The sequence below is a fragment of the Mytilus trossulus genome, chromosome 6, assembly GCF_036588685.1.
Source record: "Mytilus trossulus isolate FHL-02 chromosome 6, PNRI_Mtr1.1.1.hap1, whole genome shotgun sequence".
NCBI classification, from domain to species: Eukaryota; Metazoa; Mollusca; class Bivalvia; order Mytilida; family Mytilidae; genus Mytilus; species Mytilus trossulus.
This window is the reverse complement of record NC_086378.1, coordinates 10,897,225-10,917,672: the sequence shown is the minus strand read 5'-3', so window position 1 is coordinate 10,917,672 and position 20,448 is coordinate 10,897,225. Positions and strand designations below refer to the sequence as shown.

The window sequence follows — 20,448 nt, the reverse complement described above, 5'->3', positions numbered from 1 at the left end:
ATAAATTGCATTGTATTGTTTTTAAATGCTAATCTGCCTAAGAATAGGGCAGTGATGTAAATATGATGAACAAAACAACAAGTTAAGATTAATGTATGATCAAAATGTAGAATGATTCACAAATGTAACATTTGTTTCCTGTTCCTGTTCTGGTAACTCAAGATATAACTTAGTTGATATGCATTAGAAATTTACAATTAATGAGGAGCTAACTCTGGAATTTCCTATCATTAATACTAACCAAATGTTATTAAGAGATTTTATAAATTACCAGACACTCAGAAATAAACCCCCTGCCATTTCTTACCCAGAATGCTGGCAACTTTTAAAATAAGGTCATAAAGTCAGCGGGGTTTATTCACCATGTTTCAGTATTCTTTATTATTTCTGATTCTTACACTTAATATATTGTTATCAGTTCTTTTTTTCACAAGGATAACAATAACTTTTCCTTATTTGTATGGTATGTATACAATAATGACCAATGATAAGTAAACAGATTTGGTATTTAAGCTTGTTCTCAAACATCTGTTGTTGAATAATGAGGTAACTTCTGTATATCCAGTCTAATTATCCCATGTTATCATTCCATTTGGTCTACCTCTTGCTTTATCGTGCGGTAATATCTGTCATAAGAAGACCCAGTTTCGTCATCACTAACCTCTGCAGCTTCTGAAATACAAAATATACCATAGTAAAATAACAGAACATCTCTGCTAGACTGGAAGGTGAATCTTTTCAGATACAAGACTATTGTAACTAAGCATGGATTTTGGACAGCCTTATAAAAAAGTAAAATATCTGATAGTTGTGAGATAGAGCTAGCAGAACAGAATCAAACCACTGCTTTGAATACTGACCAAAAAAACATGCAGGAAAAATTAATAACATGCCAATGAGGCAAGACCAAAAAATGTCATCTAAATTGATTGAATTTAGGTGTTTTAAGTGCCACATTTGGGCTATTTGGTGGCAGTCAGTTTATTTAAGTGGAGGAAGCTGGAAATGCTCAGAGAAAACCTCAGACCTATGATAGGAAAACTGACAATCCTAGTCAATTACCATTCGAGTCCAGTGCATCCACATAATAGGGGTTGGAACTCACAACCTCAGGGTTGACTGGCTAGTGATTACAGTAGTAGAACAACTTAGATGTAGGCCACTTTTATTCTTTTATTCAGTTTATATGTGCATGGAATCAGTGTAAACACCAATAACCTCTATTTTAAGACAAAAATCTTTCAGAAATGAAAGACAGAATACTAGTTCGGGCTGATAAAAAAACGATATAAAAATAATCATAGCAAGTTAACAAAGAAGAGCCGTGGTGTAGTGGTTAGTGCATCGGACTACTACACAAAGGTTCCTGGTTCGATTTCGTTTGGGATGAAAATTTCAGGAACTCAATTTTCGGCTCTCCCTTGACACCATTTGCGATTATGGTCTTGAGGAAACGATGATAGTCCGTCGGACGGGGACGATAAATGGCTGACCCGTGTTAAGAGAGAGACACATCTCTTGCACGTTAAAGACACCCTTGTAGATTTCAAAAAAGAGTAGGCTAATGCCGCTACAAGGCAGCACTCGCAACCGCAAAGTGGAGGGAGATTAATATAAGTTGCAAAACTTGTTTCCCAATCCACTATAAATAAATATGTTTAAACTATTAAGTTAACAAACTGGATGGGTTACCAGTATATATGTACATGTAATTGATTACTGTAAATTCAGAAATTATTGTGTGCATTTATTATTGCGATTTTGTCATTTTACAATTATATGCCATTTTAATTTTTACGATTTTGAAAAAACCTGTTTAGTTCATATAAAGTACTCCAAAATGAGAGTTTAAATTATTGTGTTTACAACTCTGTTGCATTTTTCACAATACTAAAAACCTCTCATTCATTTCTGAATTTACAGTAATAAAAACAAGATAGTTACCTATATTACATCTAGATGACATCCAACCTGCTAAATCATGGTCCTGATGTTCAAATGCCACAGTATCTCTGTCATCTACAAGTATAAATAGCCATTTCAATTGATATTTTGTAGTGTGTCTTTCTAATGTTTAAACCCCTTGCATTTGTTTCCACCTGTCCTCAGTCAGGAACCTGTTGTTCAGTAGTTGTAGATGTTGATGTGTTCATATGTGTTATTCTTTTCTCGTTCTTTATATAAATTAATTAGACTGTTGGTTTTCCTGTTTGAATGGTTTTACACTAGTCATTTTTGGGGACAATTATAGCTTGCTGTTCGGTGTCAGTCATTTGTGTTGAAGACCGTACTTTGACTTATAATAGTTTACTTTCACAAATTATGACTTGGATGAAGAGTTGTCTCATTGGCACTCATACAACATATTCTTATATCTCAGAAGTTCTTTCTTTTTCATTTGAAGTAGTATCATACATATCCATGCACTGTATGTCTTTCTCTTTTATTATTAACATTTGAAGTTGCGTCATATAATTTCATCTACAATATTTTGTTGTGTAGTGTTGTCTGCTCTATGGTCTGGTTGTTATCTCTTTGGCACATTCCCCATTTCCATATAAATTCAGATATGTTAATAAGTTCTAATTTCTTTTAACATTTGAAATTGCATCATATAATTTCAGCTATAATATTTTCTTATTCTTTTTCTTATTCAAAGTTGTGTCTTATAAATTCAGCTATAATCAATTCTTATTCTTTTTCTTATTCAAAGTTGTGTCTTATAAATTCAGCTATAATCAAGTCTTATTCTTTTAACATTTGAAGCTGTGTTGTATAAATACTGCTATGATAAATTCTTATTCTTTATATAATTTAAAATTAGCATTTGATATTGTGTTGTATAAATTCAGCTATGATAATTTCTTATTTCATTCTTTTTTCAAGATTCAAAGATTCAAGATGTAATGTTTTATTTAGAGTCCATATTCAATAAACTACATTTTTAAAACAACATTTGAAGTTGCATCATTTATTTACTGTATATTCTTAATCGTTTATAATAAAAAAAAAAAGTAACCTACCATCGCCATAATGATACTCTGCATCTTCATTTTCATAAAAGTGAGGGTCTTCATCTGGATAATCATTCCTCCAGTTATCTTCGTCATTGCTATCATCCTCATCCTCGTATATCTCCTCATTTGTAAAATTCCTGTCATCAGCAAATATCAGTTCATCATCATATAATTGAATTTTTAAGTCACTTTCTAAAGCTTTGAAATTAAATTCTTGATTATTTGTATAATACAAATCGTAAACATAATCTTCTTCTTGTTGTGAGACTGTCTGTTTAACAAGAGGTACAGAATTACATGTTATGTTGTCCGCAGACTGAGATTCCTACAAAATATATACAGTAAAAAACTTTTGTATCATCTTATTTTTATTGGTAATAAAATCAATTACAAAAGAACTTTAACAAGTTAATAAATTGAAAGTTTTAATGACTTCAGATTCTCAGTAGTTGACAATCATTTCTTAAGCCTAAGGCGGGGTTTGCAATACTCCAAGAAATGGGTAATACGATTCTTTTGAAGTTTACTCTACAAACTTTAGTAAATAGTCCAACAGTTCAGGGTGTTCTTATAAAATTTATACATTTTAATCAGAGTTGAATTGAGGTTCATTTTCAGAGGATAAACACAATTTAAGTTCATTTTTTTCTTCATTGATTCTCGCTGCTGATTGATCACCTGTCATAGACAGCACCAATCAAAATCCAGGATTCTTGAAAAGTATACCGGTAAGGACTTCAGGCCCTCGCAAGTCAGTGCAAGAAGAAGAGGTCAATCAAGGGGATAGACTGAATTATTCTTGTTACATGTGGAGGCCATAGTATATATATGATATTTATATATTTATTGATAAAGTCTATAAAAAAATTCACTTACTTTCAATAATGATTCAAAGGTAGGCATCTGTACAGATGATGATTGGTCTATTTCAACATCTAAAAGTTGGTAGACTTTTTCATTTGTATTTGCAGCACCCTTATCATCATTAACGATTGAATCACTGCTGTGGGCACCATTACAAGTTCTTGTTTTGTTACTATGGTCACCATCATTTGAATCATTAGCACTTGCTCCATTGTGTAATTTTGTTTTGGCACCTCCATTTTTATCTTCACTAGCTAGTTCACCGTTTGATAATCTATTACTTTTAGCAATTTCACTTTGAGTCAATTTCTTACTTTCAGAATTGCATATTTCTTCATCATTTTTATCAAGTCTGTCTAATTCAATATTACGTAAAGATGATATAATTTTTAATCTACTATTTTGTGAAGATTGTTTTTGTCTTTGGCGATTTTTTGATGTTATGTTGACAGTGTGTTGTTTATATTCTTTTTGAAGTTTTTCTTTTCTTATGGCATCTCTTATTTGTCTGGAAACACCTTCAACCTGGAATACAAATACATATACAAATGTATATTTCTTTAAAAAAAATGTTCAAACATATATAAGAGACATGAAGAGACTATGATATATACTACAAGAAGAATATACATGAACATTTGTACACACTGAAATGTCTTGTCTGCTTAACTGACCAGTGATATTATGTTGATAGTCCTAAATATAAAGCTTTACTATAAGTATCACATAAACCAATCCAGAATGACATGATTGTACATCTTACAATATACATGTATGTTTATGTCATAGAAGGAGACTCTGCCATAATTATACACATGCTAGTAAGAACAAAAACACACGCGATTTAACAAAATAAACCAGAGATCATAGCTTAAATTTTGAGTTTATAATAACTGAGAAACTGAAGAAAGTGAAGGTTTGGGCAGACTTCCAGGATATGAAAAAATAAAAAACGGATGTTTGCTGTTGACGTTTTGCAGTAATAATTTTATATTGGTCGATGATTTATTGATAATCGATGCCCAAGTCTTACCAGAGTAAGTTTTGCAGCTTGAAAAAGAATATGATCTAGAATTGTATTTGATTTGCAAGACGTCCTGAATTCATTCTTAAATGGCTTATAAATGTGAAATAAATACTTTCAACACTTACATTTGTATGTGCTAAATTATGAACATTTCATGTCAATCAGTTTTTATACACCTTATCGCTAATCACGGCTGACCTGGCCGCTTGAAATTTTGATGTCATACAATCACTTTTCCATTGTGGCGTCATATATTTTGTTTTATGACGTCAAAATTTTACGGGAACCTGTGAGATATCCAGTAATGGCGGACAAATAGCGAACATCTATTTATTTTATAACAGGAAATATACATATGGATTTAGACACCTTACTAGGAATCGATGAAGAAGACATTAATAAGGACAATCAAAAAGAGATATTGTGCCATCTGGAAAATTATTTAACGGAGTCTGGTAGATTCAAAAACACTATACAGTAAAAAAACACTATAATTCTAAATCAAAATTAAGTCAAAATTTTTAAAGCAGCAGCCACCATTTCAATTAATTACATGAGTGAACATTACATATGTGAAGAAACTACAAAAGAGGAAACGTACACAAGTGTTTACAGTGTCATTTGGGACACTTACTAAAGACTAAAGACTATAAGATGTATTGGTGGCAGAAGCAGAAGTGGACAGAGAGAACCACTGTTCGTGGTTGTAGTGAATGATAGTAAAATTGAAATCTGTATAACACATAGCTACTTTAGAACACTCTTTAGCAAAACATTCGTAAAGAGTTATTTTTTTAATAAATTTTGTCTCCCCCCTTTTTAGTCACCTTCGAAGCAACAGTTCCTGCAAATTTCAGAGAGCTTTGAGGTTCATTTTCCAACGAGCTTGCTTGTGGATGATTTTCTTCTTTTTTCCTTTTACATGAAATGACAATCGATTCCAAGGGATCTTCGTTTCTTCTACGTTTTACTCGGACGATAGTTGCCATTCCGAGTTGTGAAATTTTACAGTGTTAATCTCGAAACCAAAGGAATTATTTCACAATAACACTTTGTGCATTCGATTTACATTAAGATTACGTTGAAATATAAAGTCTAATTCATTTATTTGAATCTCTCAAAAATTTACATGCTTAAAGTGGATATAACCAAGAAAAATATTTATATTTGGAGATTAATTTTGCAGACAGCCAAGATGGCAGCCTCCATTCGGCATGTCAGGGAAATGAAGAAACTTTTGAGCAAATCTTCATTTTTACAAAAATCCATAAGCAAAGAATTCGAAATTATTAATGTACGTCTTGAGTTGTCTATTGATTATTTATGTATATGCATGCTGATGATTAGAAATGTCCCACATTATACCTTTCTTGCGAAGCCTGAAGGGTGCTTGTCCTTGACTTGAGTCTATGGAAGCATGAAAGGTTATATAAGGGTGTTAGGAAGTCTGTCACCTCTAAGTTTAAACATTTTCAGTTCATGCAAGTGAATGTATGATGGTTTGTCAGTTTTGTTGAAGTTGTCTTATAATTTCTTCTATCTTTTCTTTTCTTCGTGTAAGCTTCTTCTGTTAGGGACACCCCTCTTTTGAGGGTAATATGGATAAAAGTCTTTTACTATATACACACTCCGTGAATATATACACTTGCTAAAATCTAAAATAGACTTTGAAAAATGTTTTTAAGTTGAGTGACAATTGGCAACAGCCATTACACACTTTTTAGTTTTATTCTCGAGTTATGCATCTTGTAGCACATATATATATATCTCTTGAGAGCATTTCTAGTTCTTCTATTTTGAGCCTGCTTTCACTTAATATATATGTGAAGTTTGTACAGGCAGTTATAAGGACTATCTGAAATTATGTCATAAAACTTAATTTTACAGTTACTTTGAATATTTGCCTGTCTAATATGAATGCGACCTTTTGTTGCTTCTTCAGCCCACTGACAGCCTTGGATCCCTATAATTTGGGCCTGAATTTGTTATTTTTCTCCCTATCTCTTCATTTATGACTAGGTATATATCACCTACTTGCCATCCTTTGTTTTCTTATATTTTGACAGTTTCCAAAGTGACGCAATTATTCCTGTGAACATGTATTGAACTTTTATTTTCAAATGGACGTCAAGTTGCAAGAGACTTTGGGCCAGGAGACTGAAATATGCTGAATTTTATGCTAATTTCAGCATCAAACAATAAGTAGCCAACCATGATAACATGAACAATCGGAATACACTTGGCTATTCACTTGCATTGTAAATGAACGAGGTGTTAGATTATGTATTCATATTGACCCAGGGTCTTTTGCATAAATTAGCACCCCTAATGCATTGGACCTGACTTTTTTGGTTGGTTACGTGACAATCTTTTTAAAGGAAAGTAAAAATGCAGGAAATTATGGATAACTTTAAACACTGTAAAACGAGAATGATATTTTGCCATGTTTACCTTTTTCACTTGGACAAAAATTATAAATTATAAGATAAAGATCTAGATATACTTTATTTTAGCATTTATAAAATGACCAGCAAGACACACTCAGGTTAAAAGGATTGTAGTCATGAATTATATTCTAGTCTGTAGCTATGAAGCCTTATTGCGGATGCACTTAAATCCTGATTACTGAGGAACAAATTGTATTTTGATGATATTTGATTTGTGGTTTGCAAAAGTCTTCATACAAGCCTATAGATAACTAGTTATTTGTTAAGCATTTGAATTATCATTAACCATGAATCCATAGTATTCAAAGAAAAATTATTTAAACAGTCATGACAGTACTGATTTACATGTACAGAATTAATATTGCAGAGAATAATGTAGTAATTTTAATGATGGATTTATTTATTTTTCAGTCCTGCCAAATTCGTGGTCACCATTTATTGTCATCAAATATCAGCCATGGCCAGCTACCAGTTATATGGAGGACAAAGACGCCACACATTTGTGCAGTTTTTATACAGAGATTTAACAGTACCGATCATGCATCAGTAAGCTCTTTGTTGAAATCATTTTCTAGTTTACAATTTGTCGGAAATAATTTTTTCATTATTTTTAATTTGATGAGGATTAAAACAAAATTAAAAAATGTACCACCGTTTAAACATTGTTACAGAATTTTTCAAGCATGTTATATTTTAAAATGTTTCGTCTTCCTTATTTTTTGCAGAAATTTGCTGATACAGTAGATTATATACCACCTCCACCTTTACCTGCCCCTGAATCGTTGGACATTGCTGATACACTCAATGCTCTGGGTGAACCAACGTTTGCCAGTCTTGGTTTAAACAACTATACTCCAGCTGGCGTGGTACAGATGGCATTAGAATCATTGCATGTTGACCTAGGAATGCCATGGTGGGGAGCTATTGGACTGGGTAAACATATTTTTATCAGTATCTCTTTTGTATATATCTTTAGTACAAAAGTTTTTAACCATTGTTAGCTTTTCTTTCCAGGAAATACATTTTATACATTAAATTTACACTTAGTGTACATATTTCAATATTTCAATGAAGCATAATTAATAATTAGCATAATATAATCACTAGTAATGAAATCTCTATGATATATCATGAACTTTTAAGTTGTATTCTATCACATAAATAAACTCAATAATAGGAAACTGGATTTTAGTTGCAAACAAAACAGGTGGTTATTAAAATGATTTAAAGTAGGCTGCCAATCTGTCTGTAAATTCTACAATACTCAGCCAAAATTATCTGACTTTTTTGCTCCTGATGAAGCATAGATGGTAGTGGAATTGCTAGTGCATTTTGTGAAAACTTAACCCTTTTCCTTAAAAAATAGCAGATACATGAAAGCTATAAATTATACAATGATTATTATTCTAACACTGCATTCCATCAGTTATAAACATATAACCTTTTCAAACTTTGGTAACCATACTCAAATATCTATCAATTCTTAGTAAAAAAAAATCATTGTTAAAATCTATTAATTCAGCATATCTTTTACAGCCACAGTTATTGTAAGACTTATGATGCTTCCCATAGCTGTCATATCAAGGAGACATATTATTAAGATGAACAACCACATGCCAGAGTTAGCAAGATTACAAGAAAGAATGTCAGAGTGTAGACTCAGGGGAGATCTTGTTGGAAGTGAGTAGAAAAGGAAGGGTTGTGTGTGCAAGTATGGACTAGTACAATACACAATTCACTGAAATGAAGATTTGACATTTTCAACACCTTTTTTAGACATTGCAATCATTGTTTTTTTCTAACTAAACTTTGATTGAAATAATTTTTTCTAATGATTAAACTGTCAACCCATATTATATTATGATCTACAGGCATCTTCCAAGTTCCTGTTTAAGTGAACATGATGTACTGTGGGATAATAATTAATTATTGATTATCATGTTTACTTGTGATCAAACCTTACAGGATAAACCCAAATGTTATTTGAGCATTTATTAACTTGAAATGTAATTGACAGCAGTTATTAGTATTATAGGATAACTATAAAATTGTACAGAGAAATGTATTAAAACACCTCATTCCATTGCTCTAGTATTGATTTTAGCTCACCTGGCCCAAAGGGCCAAGAGAGCTTTTCTCATCACTTGTCGTCCGTCGTTGTCGTCCCGCGTTAAATTTTACAAAAATCTTCTCCACTAAAAACTATGGGGCCAATTTAAACCAAACTTGGCCACAATTATCATTAGGGTATCTAGTTCAAAAAATATGTCCGGTGACCCAGCCAACCATCCAAGATGGCCACCATGGCTAAAAATAGAACATAGGGTTAAAATGCAGTTTTTGGTTTATAACTCAAAAACCAAAGCATTTAGAGCAAATCTGACATGGGGGGTAAAATTGTTAACCTGTTCAAGATCTATCTGCCCTGAAATTTTCAGATAAATCGGATAACCCCTTGTTGGGTTGCTGCTCCTGAATTAGTAACTTAAATTTTGCTGATTTTGGTTATCTTGAATATTATTATAGATAGAGATGAACTGTAAACAGCAATAATGTTCGGCAAAGTAAGATTTACAAATAAGTATTTATGACTGAAATGGTCAGTTGACCCCTTTAGGAGTTATTGCCCTTTATAGTCAAATTTTAACCATTTCTTGTAAAACTTAGGTATCTTTTACAAAAATCTTCTCCTCTGAAACTACTGGGCAAAGTTTATCCAAACTTGGCCACAATCATCTTTGGGGTATTTTGTTTAAAAAATGAGTCTGGTGACCCGGCCATCCAACCAAGATGACTGCCATGGCTAAAAATAGAACAAAGGGGTAAAATGCAGTTTTTGGCTTAAAACATAAAAACCAAAGCATTTAGAGCAAATCTGACATGGGGGGTAACATTGTTTATCAGGTCAAGATTTATCTGCTCTGAAATTTTCAGATGAATAGGACAACCCGTTGTTGGGTTGCTGACCCTGAATTGTTAGTTTTAAGGAAATTTTGATGTTTTTGGTTATTATCTTAAATATTATTATAGATAGAGATAAACTGTAAACAGCAATAATGTTCAGCAAATTAAGATTTACAAATAAGTCAACATGACTGAAAAGGTCAATTGACCCCCTAAGGAGTTATTGTCCTTTATAGACAATTTTTAACAATTTTCATAAAATTTGTAATTTACTAACATTTTCCACTGAAACTACTGGGCCAAGTTCATTATAGATAGAGATAATTTTAAGCAGCAAGAATGTTCAGTAAGATGTACAAACACATCACCATCACCAAAACACAATTTTGTCATGAATTCATCCTCTTCCTTTGTTTGATATTCACAAAGACCAAGGTGAGTGACACAGGCTCTTTAGAGCCTCTAGTTTCTATGATCATAACACAGTCCTTAAAATAAGCACAAGACCAAAAGGACATGTCATACACACAAAAAAAAATTAGGTCCTTCTACATCTCTAAGAAAAAATTGAAAAATCGTCAATTTTATTAAGGTCAAAACATAATTTCTATGAATAATAACATAATTAAGTTAGCTCTGCTTTATTGAGTTAAATTTCTTTTTCAGCTGCACGATATGGTTCAGAACTAATGGAATATTATCAGAAACATGACATTAAACTATTTAGAAATATGATGATGCCAATGGCACAGGTAAGTGAAAAACTACTTGGAACAAAATATTAAATATTTGCAGCTGATAACTCTGAAAGCAGGGAAAAAGAGTAATAATGATTTCTGTATGCACAAAAAAACAATAGACATTATTAATTGAATACCCATTTATTATATAATCCTGACATTTTCCTAAGTACGCATGGGCAGTTGGAAAAGCCCAATTAATCTACACATAAGTGAAAATGTGTCATTGTAAAATGCAGTACTTTTCTAATGACCCAAATTTGTCAAGTCATCTTCCGTTTTTTGCTGGTGAAACAAGAGAAAACTCTAGCTTTTATCATGCAAATAAGCAAACACAACCTGATAAATCGATTATCTGGTCTGTAAATTTATTTTATGACACAATATGAAACCTGGCTATGCTCATTGGACAAAAAGCTACATATTGTTACTCGCAGCTGAAATTTAACAATATGCAGTCAACCTTATAATCGCTATGTATTGGTAAATAATCAGTTCTCTCATTTACAGAAATTGATTCAGTAATCATTTCTAGTTATCTACCAAGGGAAGAAAAATGTCAACCATATTGATAAAAAAAAAAAAAAACAACTTGAGAGACATGTAATCTTTTACTATTTAATATGATGAAATAATTGTGATTGTTACTGAGATTGATACTATGAACTTGTTATTTCCAGTTGCCTGTGTTTTTATCATGGTTTACTGGATTGAGAGGCATGGCACATCTTCCAGTGGAGAGTTTAGCCACTGGTGGCTTGTTATGGTTTAAAGATTTGACTGTACCAGATCCAATATTTTTACTTCCTGTTGTAACAATGGCTACCTTGTCAATAACTGTAGAGGTATGAGTGTGACGATTTATGATTTAATTAAATTGATATATGATGATTTTAAATTGCTGTAGAATTAGATGAAGTTTGGATGTTGTAGTTTGAATGAAGCTCTAAAAGTGATTTATATAGAGGTGGTACCAAATTAAAACTAAATTTGCTTGTTTAATTTTCATAAAATTTTGACAAAATCTTAGATTCACCCAATGACAAAAATAAAAAAAAAATAAAAAAAATGTCCAACCACACACTTCATCAAAAATTATTTCATAGAATATATAGCAGTTTAACAAACACTTATTTTGAAAATTGAGAAGCTTAAGTTTCTTAACAATAGAACCTGATTAAAATGTTGAGGTGATATTTACAGAGTTATCTCCCTGTAGTGTTATGTACCACCTTAAGATGTACAAAGCAATTCAAATTATAACTGTGAAAAACAGAAATACTTCTAACATTTATTATCCATTGATTTGTGCTCTCACATCAAAAGGATACTAATTTTTTGAAAAAAACCCTGATTAAATTTTATAATACTATAGGGTATAACTATTGGGGAAATTTTTAAAGTCACACTCTATATGTGGGAGAAGTGATAGACTTCTTATTTTTTCTAGCAAATATTTGTTTCAATTCATACTGAGAGGTAAACAATAATCTTAAAGACTAGATCCATGTTAATCTATAATAGAAATATATTAAATGTGTTGTTGTTGTCATAAAATTGTATTGTTTTGTTTATCTAGGTTGGAGCTGATGGAGTGGCAGCAAGCCAACAAAAACATGTGATGAAGTGGGGAATGAGATTGATGCCTGTTCTTGGTTTACTGTTTGTCTGTAATTTTCCAACAGTATGTATTTCCTTATGATACACAATTACAAAATTCATATTAAAGACATAGATATAAAAAGATGTGGTATGAGAACCAATGAGACAACTCTCCATCCAAGTCAAAATTTGTAAAAGTAAAATATAATGGGTCAAAGTACAGCCTTCAATATAGAGCTTGACTCGCACCAAACATCAATCTATAAAGGGCCCCAAAAGGCTAGTGTAAAACCATTCAAACAGAAAAACGTATGAACCCCAACAACAAACGACAACCACTGATTCTAATGCAACAACGTTTATAACGTTCATTTTGATTGGATAACGTCTCTTTCTTACATGGCATCAATTGACAATTGATGCTATGGGACGTACGCGCAAGCGCAGACGGCTTATGACAGATTTTAAATACATGTTTTAACGTTGTTTTCTGTCAGTTTCATTAGAATGGAGATAACAATATTGTATTTTAAGCTCCGACGGCATCAATTTGGGATTTGATGGTCGCAAATACCCGTTTACTGTCTCCGCTAACGCGTCGCCAGTAAACTTAATTTGCGACTATCAAATCCCCAATTGATGCCGTCGGAGCTTAAAATACAATACAGTTATCTCCTAAACAACAGTTTACTAATTTAAGACAGGTGCAAACGAATGCAGCTGGTTTAAACATTTAGCTAGCTGAAGTGATAGTATAACATCACAATGTAGAAAGACAAACTATATAATATCAATTGAAATTGTTTTACTCAATCAAAAGACATATTAACAAAATCAAGTAAACATACATTGAACGAATAAATTTGATCTACGACACAATGTACATACAAAATTAATTTTAAAGAAAACAGTTTAGCTTACTGACATAAGTTGTACAAAAGTTTAGTGGTTAACATTGAATTTGTTTTTATTTACCCTTAGTTATACCCCCGCTTTCAAAAAAGGGGGGTATACTGTTTTACCTCTGTCTGTCAGTCCGTCCCATGAAACTTTCGTCTCATTTTTCTCAGGAACTACAAATCCACCCTTTCTGTAATTTGGTATCAACATTTATATATGTCAGCCATACCGTGTGATGCGTTTTCAGATTCATCATTCATCGACTTCTTGTTTAACGAACACTTGTATGATTTTACACATGATAGCCAAGTTGAAAATTTTTGTCACATTTTTCTCAGGAACTACAATACAAGGATTTCTGAAATTTGGTTTCAGGATTTATATAAGTCAGCTATACCGTGTGATGGGTTTTCAGATTCATCACTCGACAACTTCCTGTTTACTGAACACTTGCATATTTTTACACTATTTATATTATCCACTTGCGGCGGGGGTATCATCAGTGAGCAGTAGCTCGCAGTTTCACTTGTTTTATATGTAAAATACTTTTTCATGTTAAATATATTCTTTTTCTTTCAGGCCATGTGCTGTTACTGGTTTACATCAAATACTTTCTCATTGATTCAAGTTTTGTTTTTCTTTTAGGCCATGTGCTGTTACTGGTTTACATCAAATACTTTCTCATTGATTCAAGTTTTGTTTTTTAAAATACCTGCTGTGAGACAGTTCCTTAAAATACCTGAAATGGTTATTCATCCACAACCAAAGAAGAAGAAACCAAGTTTTTCTCAAGGATTTAAAGACAGTGAGTGTTGACAGTGTAACTCATAAAAAGTCAAATTTCAATTATTTTATTGCAAAGGAAATAATCCTTTCAACAGAGACAGTTTTACAGCAAATAGAAAGTTCACATTGAGTTAACCCCTTTAGAGAACTATAACTATTGCTTCAGGTTAGATTTTTTGGTCAGGGTAGTTTTTGATAAAGTTGAAGTTCAATCTACTTGAAACTTAGTACACAGGCTTCCTATGAAGGCCTACATAATGTGCATGCATAGTCTTCTTTAGTTCAATAATTGGGGAACTTTTTTCGTAATACTTGAAGAAAATTCTGTATTTTACAGAAAATACCCCCTTTTATTTAGCTTAAGAATATGCATATTTTTTTTGGTCATTACATTAGGATATTTTAATTTTATCTAGCGAAGTGGATGTGATTAATTTGTTTATCTAATTATATTCTGATATTTTGTTTACAGTTTCCTTTGCTTCAATTTCAGGTTGGGAAAGTAATAAGATTGTAAAACAAATAGAAGATAGACAAAGAGCTGATGCATTAAGATTCAAGGAAGCCGGTAAAGGACCAATACAAAAGACATATACATATGATCCTACAAAATTACAAAAGCCAGGAGAAGATTACACATATAACAAACGTGTAGGACAAGGACATGCATTTAATCAATCCAAAATTGACAATATTGTGGAAGGTATTAAAATGAAAGCAAAGTCGTAGCTAGCTGTATATTATAATAAACTGAGATACCAACAGAGTTACAAGCTGTATATTATGATAAACTGAGATACCAACAGAGTCACAGGACTAAACACAAAGAGAGAAGAATCTGAGAAACTTGTGCTTTGGACTTCAGAACAACATTTGTTAATTGGAAGATGTTTTTCTCCACATTTTACATTTTAATGTCCCAAACTTGATAGTGCTGTAATACTTATCACTGTTGATCCGAAATTATTGATAGAATATGATTTTAATGGAATGAGGCTTATGTTTGTTAAAATCATGAAATTAAGTTTCAACATAAATACAATATTTTCTAAACCTAAAAAAAATTAATACCTATGAAAACTGTTTTGGGGAATTCTTTTTGTCAGTGTAGACAACATTGTTATTTTGAATCATGACAACTGTATTGTCCTGTCGTACACTTACCTTTCACAGAGAAATGAATGTTGTTAGACAATAGTAAAGTTCTGTGTATTTTGCATATTTGTTATTGTAAATACAAGTTTTAATGTATTTATTTGTTGATTTTGTCATAAAATGTTTACTGATTTTCTACTAAATGCTACAATTCAAGTTTAATTTTGTTTTAATCATCTACGTTTGTAATACTTGTATTTTTTAAAGTTTGAAAAACAAGAAAATAAGTACATTTTTCTAAAAATAAAATCAGTGAATTATTTTATTGTCTTTGTTGCTTTAAGTTGTATGATCATGTCAGGAAAAAAAACAGTATAAAGAAGGTGTTGATCTACAAAACAGCTCAGCGATGACTATTTCCTCCAACAGTGAATTATTTTATTGTCTTTGTTGCTTTAAGTTGTAATGATCATGTCAGGAAAAAAAACAGTATAAAGAAGGTGTTGATCTACAAAACAGCTCAGCGATGACTATTTCCTCCAACAGAGTTGTACTATGGGTCTGGCATATTAGCCATTTAAGAAACTTGTGAACTGCTGTATATGCTGTATATGTTTCAATGCTATTGGAGGATACACTAAGCAACCATTTTCTTGATCAGCACTTTTTACCTACTGAATTTTGGAAATGTATGTATGAAAGAATTTCTAGATAAAAAAGTATATATTTTTTTATACATTTTTTTTTAATTATTAGATTTTCTGCCATATTCCTGAACAACAAAACTTGCAATTATTTTGCAACAGAGGATGGTTATTGACTTCACTGATGAATTGATTGGTTTTTCAATGTGATTAGATGAATCAAAGGCAAAAGAGTCTGACAGTTTTGTGCTGAAATTTTGAATTGATGCTGCATTTTGTCGGCGAGTCTGAGACTTCTGTTGCAGTAAAGCTTGACATAGGGATAGTGATCTAGTTGCTACAGCAATGGCTTTAGCTCTCTTCTTAAACTCTAAAATTTTAGAGGGTGGATGCTTCATACTTTGTATATAGATGCTTCATACTTTGTATATAGATGCCTAATGTTAAGAAGTTTCAATCAGTCAAATGTCCACATTTTCATGGTTCCTTGCACATGGCACTTGAAGAAAAAGTTAAATTTTTTTGTAATGTTAATTTCTCTTGTATTATGAGTAATAGGATAACTATATTTGGAATGTGCGTACCTTGCAAGGCCCTCTTGCTTGTCAGACAGTTTTCACTTGACCTGGACCTCATTTTTTGGTGGTGATCAAGTCCATATCTTAGATCTATACCATAGACAATAGCCTAGGTCTAGTATATTTGGTGTATGGAAGGACTGTAAGGTGTACATGTCCAATTGGCAGGTTTCATCTGACCTTGATCTTATTTTCATGGTTCAGTGGTTATAGTAAGTTTTTGTGTTTTGGTCTGTTTTTCTTATACTGTATGCAATACGTCTACTATATTGGGTGAATGGAATGATTGTAAGGTGTAAATGTCTAGTTTGAAGGCGTCATCTGACCTTGACCTCATTTTCATGGTTCAGTGGTCAAAGTTAATATTTTGAGTTTTGGTCTTTTTTTGTAATGCTAAATGTAATATGTCAATTAGATTTTGTGTATGAAAATATTTTATGATGTACATGTCAGTATCAGTTTGTTTTTGACCTTTACCTTAATTTCAAGATTAAGTTCTCAGTGTTCAGTTTTGGTCTGTTTTTCCTAAACTATAAGCACTGGGTCAACAATATGTGTTGTATGGAAGAATTGTAAGCTGTACATGTCTGTCTGGCATGGTTCATCTGACCTTGACCTCATTTTTATGGTTCATTGGTCAATGTTAAGTTTTCTTGGTTAAGTCGGTTTCTTACAAACTATAAGCAATAGGTCAACTACGTTTTGTGTATTGAATGATTGTAAGATGTACATGTATTTTCTTGTTTAGTTTATATGAACTTGACCTCATTTTCATGGATCATGTTAAGTTTTTGTGATAGTTGTAGTAAAGCTTTAACTTTAGAACTATCAACATAATATAAATTATAGGTAAAGAAAAAGAGCCATCTGAAGCAGCCTCCAGCTGATGGATTCTCTCAGTGCTTTAGACCAATTGGTGGCCTTCAGCTGTCTTCTGCTCTTTGGTCAGGTTGTTGTCTCTTTGACACATTCCCCATTTCCATTCTAATTTTCATTTTAATTAATGTATTGCTAGTGTTCAGGGTTTGGGTGTAAAGATTGCATGACCCTTCTGTATCTGACCTCATTACAACCTTTTTAGCTCACCTGGCCTAAAGGGCCAGGTGAGCTTTTCCCATCACGGAGTGTCCGTCGGCGTCTGTTGTCGTCCGTCGTCGTTAGCTTTTACAAAAATCTTCTTCTCTGAAACAACTAGGCCAAATTAAACTAAACTTGGCCACAATCATCATTGGGGTATCTAGTTTAAAAAAATGTGTCCGGTGACCCGGTCAACCAACCAAGATGGCCGCCACAGCTAAAAATGGAACATGGTGTTAAAATGAAGTTTTTGGCTTATAACTCAAAAACCAAACCATTTTGAGCAAATCTGAAATGGGGTATAATTGTTAATCAGGTCAAGATCTATCTGCCCTGAAATTTTCAGACGATTCGGACAACCCGTTGTTGGGTTGCTGCCCCTGAATTTGTAATTTTTAGGAAATTTTGTTGTTTTTGGTTATTATTTTGAAATTATTATAGATAGAGGTGAACTGTAAACAGCAATTATGTTTAGCAAAGTAAGATTTACAAATAAGTCAACATGACCGAAATGGTCAGTTGACCCCTTTAGGATTATTGCTCTTTATAGTCAATTTTTAACCATTTTTAGTAAATCTTAGTTATCTTTTACAAAAATCTTCTCCTCTGAAACTACTGGGCCAAATTAAACCAAACTTGGCCACAATCATCATTGGGGTATCTTGTTTAAAAAATGTGTCCGGTGACCTGGTCAACCAACCAAGATGGCCGCCACGTCTAAAAATAGGATATGGGGTAAAATGCAGTTTTTGGCTTATAACTCAAAAACCAAAGCATTTAGAGCAAAATCTATCAAGGGGTAAAAGTGTTTATCAGATCGAAATCTATTTGCCGTGTAATTTTCAGATGAATCTGACAACCCGTTGTTGGGTTGCTTCCCCTGAATCAGTAATTTCAAGAAAATGTTGTTGTTTTTGGTTATTATCTTAAATATTATTATAGATACAGATAAACTGTAAACAGCAATAATGTTCAGCAAAGTAAGATTTACAAATAAGTCAACATGACCGAAATGGTTAATTGACCCCCTAAGGAGTTATTGTCCTTTATAGTCAATTTTTAACAATTTTCATAAAATTTGTTAATTTTTATTAACATTTTCCACTGGGCCAAGTTCATTATAGATAGAGATGATTGTAAGCAGCAAGACTGTTTAGTAAAGTAAGATTTACAAAAACATCACCATCACCAAAACCAAATTTTGTCATGAATCCATTTGCTTCCTTTGTTTAATATTCACATAGACCAAGGTGAGCGACACAGGCTCTTTAGAGCTTCTAGTTCAAAGTGCAGTGAGGTGTATGTAATTTATGTTCTACACATGAGTTATTAATTGATATGTACATGTATGGCAGGCATGGGGTAATCATAATCAGTAATCGTAATCAGCTGTAATTGATTACATTTTGTCATGTAATCACATGTAATCAGTAATCATTCATTTTCTGATTACAAGTAATCGGAATGTAATCGATTACATTGCAAAAAACAGGTGTAATCATGATTACTTTTAGATTACTTTTAGATTACATTTATATGATTACTTGATGATTACAAATTTTAGAGACATATTTTTTTTAAAAATAAATCATGCTTCTCAAATGCAGATTACAGATGCTTTGGTTTCATTTGTAGCTGGAAATTTAACACCACTCTCAGTTGTAGAGAGTCCTGAATTCAAGACCTTTGTCGAATCATTGAATCCAAAATATCAACTTCCTAGCAGGAAACATCTTTCTACCAAACTATTACATCAGAAAGCAAGCAATATTCAATCAAATATAAAGGAAAAATTACGCTCAGCAGAAAGTGTGTGTCTGACTATCGATTTATGGTCTAATCGTCAGATGAAGGGATTCTTAGTATCACTTTACTTAACTTGTATATATTTATGATATTAAAAAAATTCTATAGATTTAGTTTGTTGATGTTATGTAAAATATACAATGTAATCATAAGTAATCACAAGTAATCATGATTACAATGGAGAAAAGTAATCTAATGTAATCAATTACATTTGAAATTGGGTGTAATCATAATGTAATCGATTACATAAAATAAGCAAAGTAATTGTAATGTAATCGATTACTTTTCAAAGTAATCGACCCCATCCCTGATGTATGGTAAGTATTCAGGCTCCTTTGGGTCTCAATTTGTTTAGTTGTTTGTCTTATTAACAATTAGTGTGAAACGTCAGTTCTTAGTCAATCAATCAGAACTTTGTGTCATATCAACACTGAATCAATACCATCAACCAGCAAATTGTGTCAAAATCTAACACTATTTAAGTATCATCAAGTAGAACTTGACATGCCAAATAGATATAAGAAGATATGGATTGCCAATGAGACAACTCTCCATCCACGTCACAATTTTTAAAATTATACCAGTACAAAATGCAGTATAGGTCAAAGTAAAGCCTTCAACACAGAACTTTGGCTCACACCGAACAGCAAGCTATAATCCACTGGTTATGTATGATCAGTATGAACTTTATGCACTGATTCGATATCATTATTAAGAACTTTGTCTTATCTCAAACATGAATGCAGCTTCATCAATCAGATGGTCTAAAACCAGTTAGTGAAAGTTCATAAATTAAAAATCACAATTAAGAACTTCTATGAAATCAATACTGATTTACTTCATAAATAATGCACAACTTAGTTTAAGCAGAAAGCAATTTCAAGAAAATAATTTATTTTGAAATAAATATGTATGAAGGTTTCATGAAAAAGTCTTGAAATGACAATTAGTTTTCATTTAC

At 32.1% G+C, this 20,448-nt stretch overlaps 2 protein-coding genes across 3 annotated transcripts; one reads left to right on the top strand and one right to left on the bottom strand.

Annotated features, from left to right (window-relative positions):
- Positions 1-80: 80 nt before the first annotated feature.
- LOC134720787 (probable RNA polymerase II nuclear localization protein SLC7A6OS) lies at positions 81-5,919 on the bottom strand. Its single transcript, XM_063583286.1, has 5 exons — positions 5,736-5,919; positions 3,894-4,406; positions 3,024-3,342; positions 1,945-2,019; positions 81-672 (listed from the first exon to the last, which is right to left on the bottom strand). Exons 1-5 carry the CDS (start codon positions 5,895-5,897, stop codon positions 584-586), a joined length of 1,158 nt encoding a protein of 385 aa, XP_063439356.1. The 5' UTR covers positions 5,898-5,919; the 3' UTR covers positions 81-583.
- Positions 5,920-6,086: 167 nt separating this feature from the next.
- On the top strand, positions 6,087-15,504 carry LOC134720785 (mitochondrial inner membrane protein OXA1L-like). Of its 2 annotated transcripts, XM_063583284.1 has the most exons (9): positions 6,087-6,202; positions 7,767-7,901; positions 8,081-8,288; positions 8,892-9,035; positions 10,926-11,011; positions 11,680-11,844; positions 12,579-12,683; positions 14,147-14,306; positions 14,781-15,504. In XM_063583284.1, exons 1-9 carry the CDS (start codon positions 6,104-6,106, stop codon positions 15,014-15,016), a joined length of 1,338 nt encoding a protein of 445 aa, XP_063439354.1. In that variant the 5' UTR covers positions 6,087-6,103; the 3' UTR covers positions 15,017-15,504. The 2 variants fall into 2 exon arrangements, with proteins under 2 accessions (XP_063439354.1, XP_063439355.1); XM_063583285.1 differs by lacking the exon at positions 14,781-15,504 and having other exon boundaries at positions 14,081-14,164.
- The last annotated feature ends 4,944 nt before the right edge of the window (positions 15,505-20,448 follow it).

Excerpts from the sequence above, each read along its gene's own strand:
- LOC134720787 (XM_063583286.1), bottom strand. The coding sequence starts at position 5,897 with ATGGCAACTATCGTCCGAGTAAAACGTAGAAGAAACGAAGATCCCTTG. Across the intron at positions 4,407-5,735 it reads CAGGAACTGTTGCTTCGAAG|GTTGAAGGTGTTTCCAGACA; the intron begins GTGACTAAAAAG and ends TTTGTATTCCAG. Across the intron at positions 2,020-3,023 it reads AGAGTATCATTATGGCGATG|ATGACAGAGATACTGTGGCA; the intron begins GTAGGTTACTTT and ends TTATACTTGTAG.
- LOC134720785 (XM_063583284.1), top strand. The coding sequence starts at position 6,104 with ATGGCAGCCTCCATTCGGCATGTCAGGGAAATGAAGAAACTTTTGAGC. Across the intron at positions 6,203-7,766 it reads AAGAATTCGAAATTATTAAT|TCCTGCCAAATTCGTGGTCA; the intron begins GTACGTCTTGAG and ends TTTATTTTTCAG. Across the intron at positions 11,012-11,679 it reads TGATGATGCCAATGGCACAG|TTGCCTGTGTTTTTATCATG; the intron begins GTAAGTGAAAAA and ends TGTTATTTCCAG.